Below are 9,962 nucleotides of genomic sequence, written 5' to 3' on the forward strand. Positions count from 1 at the left end.
CCTCCCCCCTCCTCCCTCCCTGGAGCCCAGTGTCCTCGCTGACACACTCATTCCCTTCTCCAATCGATGTGGGACCCCTCAATTCACCCCCTTCATTTAGAATTGTAGTGACACATGTTGTCGTCATCAGTGCAGCTAAATAAGTTCTTCTGCAACAAAATGTCAAAACTAGAAAATACCTATTGATAATGCTATTACTACTGCTATTACTGACATTTTCCAACAACTTCACGAAACAATGGACCAGACTTCCAGTATAAACAGGACAAACTAACAAGAAATCACCATTTAGCACACAAAATCATAGGTGAAGCATGTTCAGAACAAGCCCAAAAAGCCAACAACCACTGAAACAAAAACGATAAAAAAAAAACAAAAAAAGTAGAAAATACGGTTCGATGCATCTCTTAGAACATCAATTTCGAAATTCAACCAAACCCAGTGCCCGAATCACCGTTGATTATATAAACGAAACCGATCAATTTAACCAATCAAACCAACAAAAAAGACTACGCGAGAAGCAGGAATCAATACAACGAGGGTTATCATAATTACTCAGTTCCTTTCTGGCGAAGAATGCGAAACTGCTCAGGAGAGAGTATAACCCGCCACTCTTCCTCCGATTTCTGAACCGAAGTTGGTGCTGAAGGGGCAGCCATGAAACTGTTTACAAGAATTGCGGCCGTCGATCGGGATGCTCCGTCTCCTTCCTCGGGCGATGGACGAGCAACAACTAGTCAGTGAGACGGTGAATAATGAAGTGGCTTGATCTTAAAGAGAGAACTTTCTCGCGGGGAAACCGAGGTCGGATTTTTTTCTCTCTTATTTTCCTTACTTCCATCTATGGAGGTGGTACTTCCATCAAAGGAGGTGGTCTCCTTGGTCCTCCGGAGTTAAGGTTGGATTGAGAGATTTATTTTTACTTGTTAAACAAATTTTAAGTTTTATTTATAACCATTTATGTTATATAGAATATATACATTTTTTAATAATAAAAAAATATTAAGGATACATGATGAAATTAAATAAATAAATAAAAATGATTAGTTTAAAGGTATTGAAATTAAATAAATAATAAAAATAATTAGTTTAAATATATGGTATACCACAAAAATAAAAAATATATAAATATATTTTAATTGAAATATGTTTATTTATTTCGTATAATTCTAAATTATGAGAAAAATAATAAAATATATTAATGGTAATAATACTGAACAAATAGATAATAAATACATTGAATATAGATATATTCCACTTAAGTTAAATGCATATATATAAATAATAATTAATAAACCTTTGTATTATATAATAAATAATATATTTAAATTAAATGTAGGTATAAAATCATAACTAATAAACCTTCCTATTATATATATATTTTGTAATTAACTTTTGTATTATATAATATATAATATATTTAAATTAAATGTATGTATAAAATCATAACTAATAAACCTATATATTATTTATAAATGTGTTTCACATTTAAAATGAGACGAAATATTAAGGTATTTTAAATCTATATATATATATATATAAAAGAAATTAAACAAATAAATTAAAGATAATAAAATAATAAAATGATATAAAAGAAATTAAACAAAATAAAGAAACATGTATTCATAATCCTAACTAATAAACCTTTGTATTTTATATATTTTATTTGGTTCGGGTCAATTCGAGATTTTACCAATGAACCCAAAATTCGAACGATTTCTTTTGGATTCAGAAAAATAAACCCAACTCTATCCAAAATGTTAATCCAACCCAACTCAACTCTTATAGTTCGGGTTGGATTGGTCCGGGTTGTCAGGTTGTCGGGTTGAGTGCACCCTACTTCCACCTACTTAAATATATTTTTTTAAATTAATATTTTCAAGTTAATTTTTATTAAAATTTAATAAATATAACAATAATATATATATGTATTTTTTAAAATTTTAAAATCGACCATTCTAGTCTAGCATTTTATTTTAGCTTATGAATGGACAACATGAAGATAAAAGAGATCAAAATCGAATATTTTTTAAATATCGAGAACTTGATTAGTCAATTCCAAAACTTCAAAACTAATTTCAACATACGAAGATTTTCTGTCCTCTATTGTACTATCTGAGCTATATCGGTCATTTCTGACACATTATCTTTATTTATTTTCATAGCATATTTGAACAGGTAACAGAAAGATTTTGAGTCCTCTGCTCTACTAACTGAACTATATCGACCATTTCATTTCTTACACATTATCCTTATTGTCAATAACATATTTGAATCGGTGATACAAAGATTTTGAGTGAGTTCCGTTTGTAAACTCTCTTTCGGACCTTGTTTACTGTGTTTGAATAATGAACAATAACAATAACTGATGGTAATATCGATGAAGGAGTTCAAGCAAGAAGGTGAAGGAGAATGAATGTTTCATTTGAGAATAAAGAGTGAAATCCGTCGCATTCATCGAGAGTCTGTCTCCCTTCTTTCAAACAAACACGGTAAACTCGGATAGTCAAAGGTTCTAAAGAGAAAGAATCTTTAGTTTGCTCATATAGAAAAATTACTTTCCATGCTTTCCATTTATGTTTGGTCACTTAAAACGCTCTCCTTTCTAACTAGTGTCGTTTCATAACGATTTTGTTAAAGTTGATTGAATCGTAGGTTTGTTCTCATTACTGTATCACTTTTTTTTTTTAATATATTTAAATTATTAGTAAAGTTTTAAAAAAGTTTTTTATTTTTTAATTATTTATTTATTTATTTTATTTTTATTTTCAAAGCTTGTTTTCAAATCATGGTAGATGGTAGATAAAAAAATAAGAAGGAAGTAACATTTATAAATTTAATTTAAAAAAAAATTAAATACAATTTTTAGTTTATAAATTTTTAATATTAAATTTATATATACGTTATTTACTTTTTTTTTTGTTTTTAATTAAAATTAGTTTGAAATTTAAATGGTTTTATAAAACTTGTTTATCATTTATTTATTTATTTAGAGTAATAGTTCAAATGTTAATAATCGCAAATAAATAAATAAATAAATTTTAATTTTTTTTTCTGCAATCATTTCTTCTTTTATCCTTCGCACCCTCCGGCCGAGGCTGCCGCCGCCGCCATCGTGAGCATTGGAGCTCAACTATCTCTCTATCAGTTCTCTGACTAGCGAAAGAAAAAAGAAATTGAAACTAAAATTTGTCTACATAGCTGCCGAGGACCGAGAGCTTCGTCTAGAAGAAGCAATGCCGGCTTCCGATTCAAGTTCTTGATGAGACTTGCGATATCAAGGTTCTACTTCTACTTCTACTAGTCTTCCTTCTCCAAAATTTTCAGTTATATTTGTCCCTATCTGTTTCTCAAGAAAACATTTCTGTAAACTTTGCACTTGTTTAATTTTCTTTGCCGCTTTCTTTTGACGATAATCAGGTGTATACGAGGCAGTAGCATTAATAACATCCTTACCTTCCACATTGGCAACAACGCCACGACAGTCCTCTATTACCGCCGTCGGATTTCGCTCTTTCACCGGTACTGCATTTTGATTGCGATTTCTCTTTCGTTCTCTAAGCCCTAGGTTACGATTACGACGCTCGTAATGTTCCTTAAATTCAGCAAAATTGGATTAGCATCAGAAATCTAAGGGAATTAATTTCCCTTGTTATCTTCTTCACTCTCTGATGAATATTTTGACTGCTTGATATCCAAAATCTTCCTGCTGGCTTTAGATTTTAGACGAGGGTTCATTAATCTTTCTATGTCGAATTTTGAGTTGCTGACGTCAGCCAATGGTATGGTTCAGACTTCAGTAGTATTTCAGAAGTGTTATATGAATCTGTAATTATTTACTTAAATTTAATCACTAATCTACGGCTTCCTCCTCAGGTCCAATCTACACCAAGAGAAAACTCATCATCGGGATCGGGAACGAGCTGAAGCTTTCTACTACTTCTCGTCGGCGAGGGAAACCCGAGATTGGACCGATACCCTAGAGTCCCAGAAGGAGGAGGAGAATAAATATGTCGTATCAGGGTTTCGGCAAGGCTTCAGGACCAAGCGCACCGCCGAAACTGCAACATTCTTTCGGAAATTCAGCAATTCCTGATTCAGTTTCTCCTCTACGCGCTTCTAGGTTATATTTTACTTCTTCCATTCGTATATTTTACTGAGCTGCTTTGCTTCCAAGGCCATATTACTGTTCTGTTGAGGGAAGATTTTGGCTTTGTCCTTCTAACGAACCTTCTCCCACCCTCTTTTGTGCTCTGCTGCAATAATATATTTTTGTTTGTCATAATTTGCATTATAGTCAACATGAGGCATTCGGCAGTAGAGTTCAATCACATTCTATGGCTTTTCAAACCCCTGGTACTGCTTCAAGTCTTCATCATCAATACTATAGGTAAGAATGACTACGAATCTATAGCCCTTTTCTTTTTGAAAAAAAGATATACATGTAAAATGACTGCAAAGCCACACTTCAAGTTGCATTTGTGAAGTCTCTATTCGTTGTCAACTTTGGCCTTGTGATGTGAGAAGGATGCAATGCAGGACAATGATAGGTTAATCATGACTAATGGCACTGATGAGCAGTTGAGCATTGGTCAAATTGACTATCCAACGAAGATAATTTCTACGAAAAAGCACATCATAAACATATAATGACAATATTCCAATCTCACCATCCATTATTTGAGTTCCAAAACAACAATAATATAATTCATTCAATCATTCTTTTTTATTAGCACCCGTGGCTAGAAACTTGATAGAACGTAGCTCCTTGGCTCTCTTGGTTGGTTCATTATTACCTTTCGATTTTTGGTTCCCTTCCTATAATGATGTTATGTTTCCTATAAAAAGGGCTTTTGGTTGGAATTTAATTTCATTATTGAATTCTTTATATTCATTATATTTCATACGGGAACTATTATTTGCCTTAATGAAGCTATCTTTTGTTGGTAGGCCTGTTTCATCTTCCCCTATATTTGAGGAACAGCCAAAGGTGCGAGGAATGCTTCCAAACTCACAAGCTTATCAAGACCAAGCCCTTTCAGAAAGATCTCATGATCATGATACAAATATTCAAGCACCAAAAAGAACCGAATCTCCTGAGAAACCATTTGTGAGTAATCTTCGGTCTGCACAGACTAATTTGTTAAGGTATGTTTGTTCAATGTCAGAACATTAAAAAGAGTTTGAGGGGTTGTTTGCAAACTGTTCTCTAAACCGTCTTATGTTATTCAGAGAAAAAATTCTGTATAAATGTTTTTGGATAATTGCTTTTTAAAAGTTGTTGTTCCCTCTTTTTATGGATTTTAATGAGCTACTTCAAACAAGAAATCAAAACGATAATTTGATGATTTTTTTATCATGAATGATTGTTGGCTTATTCTAGAATAAGACTTCAAATAGTATAGTTAATAACATAATTGGTTATGATATTAATTTTTACTTTAAAATCAAGTTAATTTATCAAAGTAAAAATATAAGAATTAATAAAATACAATGAAATTACTCAGTGAAAAGTTTGTTTATCAACGAAAAGTTAAATTATAATCAATGAAAACTTTGTTTATTGTTAAAAAAATAAAATACAATGAAGTTACTCTCAGTCGAGCACACCTCGGTAATGATGCTATTAATGTTTTAAGGCTGAATTAGAAAAGATATATTACATGTGAACTTTTTTTTATTGAAATGTTTTTTTAAAAGGAATTATGTACACGTTCTCCATCATTCTTGCTTCACCTTTTAATTAACTAAAAACTAAAGATATATAATATGTATATATGTATTTTTACGTTGCTTGCCAGGCCTTCTACCTCTCCTCCTAGACCATTTTCTTGGTCAAATACTCAAGAAGCTGCGGGCTCCATGAGGAATATTAATACTGAATCCGTAGTTACTGAGCCCACTGGTGTCCTGGTTTCCAAAAGAACAAAATCGCCTACTTTATCATCATCAGATCAAGTCTCTGGTGGCAATTCTGATCCTACTCCTGATGACACTGAACGGTAAATTTTTAACTGACCTTGTCCCAATATTCGGTAACTTGTGTTCTTCACTTTCAGTTTTTTTGCAATACTGTTTAAATATTTTTCTCTTGTTAGAGAAAGGTTAGCCAAGGCAAAGAGACTTGCGCGCTTTAAGGTGGAATTAGTTGAAGTTGCACATAGCAAATTGGGTAGTGTGGATGCAAGGGATAATTCAAATAGAAATGAACATTCAACAACAGAAAGGGACAAATGCATGTCAAATCAATCTTTGGAGTCATCAACAAATTTGGCTCAAGGGAATTCTATGCCTGATTATGAAGCTTTGGAATCTTCAAGCATAATAATTGGACTCTGCCCAGATATGTGTCCAGGTATTTTGCTAAACGTGATGGTGTGGTCAATTCAAATATATTTCCTTGAGATTTTGTCTTGCTTCAGGCAATGTTTTGAAAATGCAAGACACCCACGGTAAAAGGCAGGCTTGCTTGGAGATGAGAGGCATATAAATAATATCGTAGTGATGTAAGGTACATAATATAACAGAAGAAATCTAGCTTTTCATTATAAAATGTAATAGAAAAACTAATAGTTGTATATAGCAAGAATAAGAATCAAGAATACAATACAACGTAAAAGGAGATGTATAATTAAGCATGAACTAGTTTAAATTTGGTGAAGTTCGCTGATATGCCCTTAAGACGACGACCTTTCTTCACATTAAAGAAAAATGTGATATGATGGTCACAAGGTATGATAATGCTCGTTATATAAATGTTAAACACAATTAGTGCCCTTGTCTTGTCTATTGGTGTGGGAGATCACTCTGGGGAGATTGAAAACCTTGGTTACACGTCCTCATTTTGGAAATTGAAATTTAAATATATTGCAGTCTTCTCATGAAGAGGAAACCTGAACTTAATATGTTTTTGATGATGTTGGATGTGGCCGTGAGGGAAGTTTTAAATGTACATACTTTTTGTCATGTGAAAGAAGGTGTTAACGTGGTTTGGTATAAGATTGACCAACAAGGAATTTTGTAATCTTAAAGAAGTAACTTTGAATTCATATATTGAAAAAATTATTTTCTAATTGGGTCCAAGACTCGATGTTATTATTACTGTTATTGTTAGTAAAATAGGACGCAATTTTACTTTCTTATGCAGAGTCAGAGAGGGCTGAGCGAGAAAGGAAAGGTGATCTCGACCATTATGAGAGGTTGGATGGGGATAGAAACCAAACTAGCAAATTGCTTGCAGTTAAGAAGGTATTCTTCTCGGTTCCTTTCACAAATGAAATACTCCATAAATTTCTTGATTTGTCAGGATAATGACAAATTTCTCAATTGTTTTGCAGTATACCAGAACAGCTGAGCGGGAAGCTAATCTTATAAGGCCTATGCCAGTTTTGCTGAAAACAATCAAATATTTGCTTGAGTTGTTAAGTCAACCTTATGGTGAAAAGTTTTTAGGCATATATAACTTTTTATGGGATAGGATGCGAGCAATTCGCATGGATCTGAGAATGCAACATCTTTTTAATGAAAATGCCATTACGATGCTGGAACAAATGGTATGTTCTCTATGTAGTATCTTGTTTTGTTTACCTTACAATAGCCTTGCTAAATTGAAATATAATATTTATTTATTTTTGTTTTGGCAAAAATGAGTCTTCTCATTGATTTGGTGAAGAGAAGTATACAAAATTTATAGCCGCCCTCCCAATATGAGTTTTGAAAAAAGAACCTCATATGGAATAAATTTCAGCGAGAATGTAATTACAAAACCACTTAAAAATGATAACCTAGTGGACTATGCAAAATTTATAAGCTGCAAGTGTCTTCCTATTGCGTTTTGTTTTCATTGAAAATTTAGGATTTCTTTTTTATTTAAACAGTTTCAACGGGGCTGGTTAGTTGGTGTGGTGTCCCATGTGTAGGAGAGGTCCTGAAAGTCTACACCACTTGCTCCATTTTTTCCCCAGTACTACTGCCCTCTAGTCCGAAATTTTGTTTGCATTCAATTTGTTTGTGTCGGTTCATCTGCTAATTCCTTGGCTTATTTGATGTTTTTTGCCTTAAGTTTTGTGCAATAGGTAATACTTGTACCGTAAAATTTATTTTATTTTATTTTATTGGTGGATCATTGTGTTAGAGACTAACCGGAAGATAAAGAGAAGTCCTTTGATTATCTATGGGATGATATGGTGTTCTTTTTGTCTTTTTGTCTTTTCGACTCTTTTGTTATTTGTTATTATTCGCTTTCAATTTTTCAAACTGGTTGGAGTTCCTCTCCTGAGTGATATGCCTCAGTTTCTTATCAATCTTCTTTTCTTTTTCTTTTTCTTTTTCTTTTTTTAAAGCCAAGTAGTCCAAAATATCATCTTAGCTGCATTCTTCCATAAGTGTAGCTTCTTAGAACTCAAGAACACAATTGTACCAGCCTATAGAACAAATCCTGTTCAAGTAAGGTTGTTCCATAAGTGTAGTTTATTTTGGGTTTTTTTTTTTTTTTTATCTCTTTCTGTGGGAGTCGGTGGCAGAGAGAGCAGTATGCTCACAGTGAGGGATGAATGAAAGCGATTCTTCTTTAGATCTTGTGTTTCAGGAAGGTAGGTTGAGATTGAGCAAGTTAGTAAGGCCAAATTGTTGAAAGTGAAATTCAACTTGGGGGTGGTTGCATGAGCTAGAGATTATTTCAAAGAAATGGTACAGAAATTAGAGGAGAAAGTGTTCCTTAGAAGAAAATGAACCCTGAGGCTTTGGTTTTGGCATGGGAACCTTTCAAAGGAAAAAGAGCCTCCACCTTCGTTTCAGAGGGGAAGGATACTAGTGGTTGGTGCTCGTTTAGAGATGCTTTAGGCAACTTTTTCAAAAAGCAATATTTTGTCTCTCTCATAATTTTTTATAATTATGTTAAATGGTAACCTTTTGCCAATTCTATGACATACTGGTATTTTACATTTTTCTAGAAACTTTTTTAAAACTGTTTTTCGAGATTTTCTTCTATACATTGGGTTTGGTCTGATGTTGATGCATCATACTTTGTTTGTTTGTATGGTATTGATACAGCAGGCTCCCATGGTCAAATGGACAGAAATCTATCTTAGAACCCTTAATACTCATACTATGGATTGTTTAGTTATTCGTATGTCTAAAAGTTCCCCTAATTTGTGTGATCTCAGATTCGTCTTCACATAATTGCAATGCACGAGTTATGCGAATTCTCAAAAGGAGAAGGATTTGCTGAGGGATTTGATGCTCACCTTAACATTGAACAAATGAACAAAACATCAGTAGAATTGTTTCAAATGTATGATGATCACAGAAAGAGAGGCATTATTGTGCCCTCTGAAAAAGAATTTCGAGGTTATTATGCACTTCTCAAGCTGGACAAACATCCTGGATATAAAGTAAGTCACATGGTTGAGAAAGAAAATTCTACTATATAGATTTTGTTATGTTACAGGCTGTGGAAGTAATTCAGTTCTTGTCAGGTTGAACCTGCAGAGCTCTCACTTGATCTTGCAAAGATGACTCCTGAGATGCGACAGACTGCAGAAGTCAAATTTGCCCGTGATGTTGCCAGGTAGTTTCCTCTAAAATTCTGATGTTGCTATTTTGTTTCCTATAAAAAAAAATGTTCTTCCATTATTCTACTAAATTCATTCTAATAATCTGATAGATTTTTATCTCCAGAGCTTGTAGGACAAGTAATTTTATTGCATTCTTTCGGCTTGTGAGGAAAGCAAGTTATTTACAAGCATGCTTAATGCATGCTCACTTTGCGAAGGTACATAAGTATTCCTACTATATAATTTTTTAGAAACGCAGAGAAAATGTTCTGGAATTTTTGGTCCAAAAATATGCACGAACAATGCATTTGATGATTTGAATGCTAGTATTTTTTTCTCTTTTCTAAAATGTCTTTTTTTTTTTTTTTTTTTTTTTTTTTTTTTTTTTTTTTTTTTTTTTTTTTTTTT

At 32.9% G+C, this 9,962-nt stretch overlaps 2 protein-coding genes across 2 annotated transcripts in view; one reads left to right on the forward strand and one right to left on the reverse strand.

Annotated features, from left to right (window-relative positions):
• The window catches only part of LOC111479866 (peptide methionine sulfoxide reductase B5-like), a 2,999-nt gene extending 2,148 nt beyond the window's left edge, over positions 1 to 851 (reverse strand). Inside the window, exon 1 of the mRNA XM_023124720.1 lies at positions 556 to 851. Coding sequence (XP_022980488.1) covers positions 556 to 659 — 104 coding nt within the window. The 5' untranslated portion in view covers positions 660 to 851. The remainder of the gene's footprint in view (positions 1 to 555) is intronic.
• A 2,214-nt stretch (positions 852 to 3,065) lies between these two features.
• Positions 3,066 to 9,962, forward strand: part of LOC111479178 (SAC3 family protein B) — an 11,948-nt gene continuing 5,051 nt past the window's right edge. The window contains exons 1-12 of the mRNA XM_023123708.1: positions 3,066 to 3,282; positions 3,421 to 3,522; positions 3,877 to 4,123; positions 4,298 to 4,390; positions 4,951 to 5,148; positions 5,802 to 6,002; positions 6,099 to 6,355; positions 7,148 to 7,248; positions 7,338 to 7,553; positions 9,165 to 9,392; positions 9,477 to 9,568; positions 9,679 to 9,772. Coding sequence (XP_022979476.1) covers positions 4,011 to 4,123; positions 4,298 to 4,390; positions 4,951 to 5,148; positions 5,802 to 6,002; positions 6,099 to 6,355; positions 7,148 to 7,248; positions 7,338 to 7,553; positions 9,165 to 9,392; positions 9,477 to 9,568; positions 9,679 to 9,772 — 1,593 coding nt within the window. The 5' untranslated portion in view covers positions 3,066 to 3,282; positions 3,421 to 3,522; positions 3,877 to 4,010. The remainder of the gene's footprint in view (positions 3,283 to 3,420; positions 3,523 to 3,876; positions 4,124 to 4,297; positions 4,391 to 4,950; positions 5,149 to 5,801; positions 6,003 to 6,098; positions 6,356 to 7,147; positions 7,249 to 7,337; positions 7,554 to 9,164; positions 9,393 to 9,476; positions 9,569 to 9,678; positions 9,773 to 9,962) is intronic.

This window comes from Cucurbita maxima, unplaced genomic scaffold (assembly GCF_002738345.1).
Source record: "Cucurbita maxima cultivar Rimu unplaced genomic scaffold, Cmax_1.0 Cma_Scf00005, whole genome shotgun sequence".
Taxonomy (NCBI): Eukaryota; Viridiplantae; Streptophyta; class Magnoliopsida; order Cucurbitales; family Cucurbitaceae; genus Cucurbita; species Cucurbita maxima.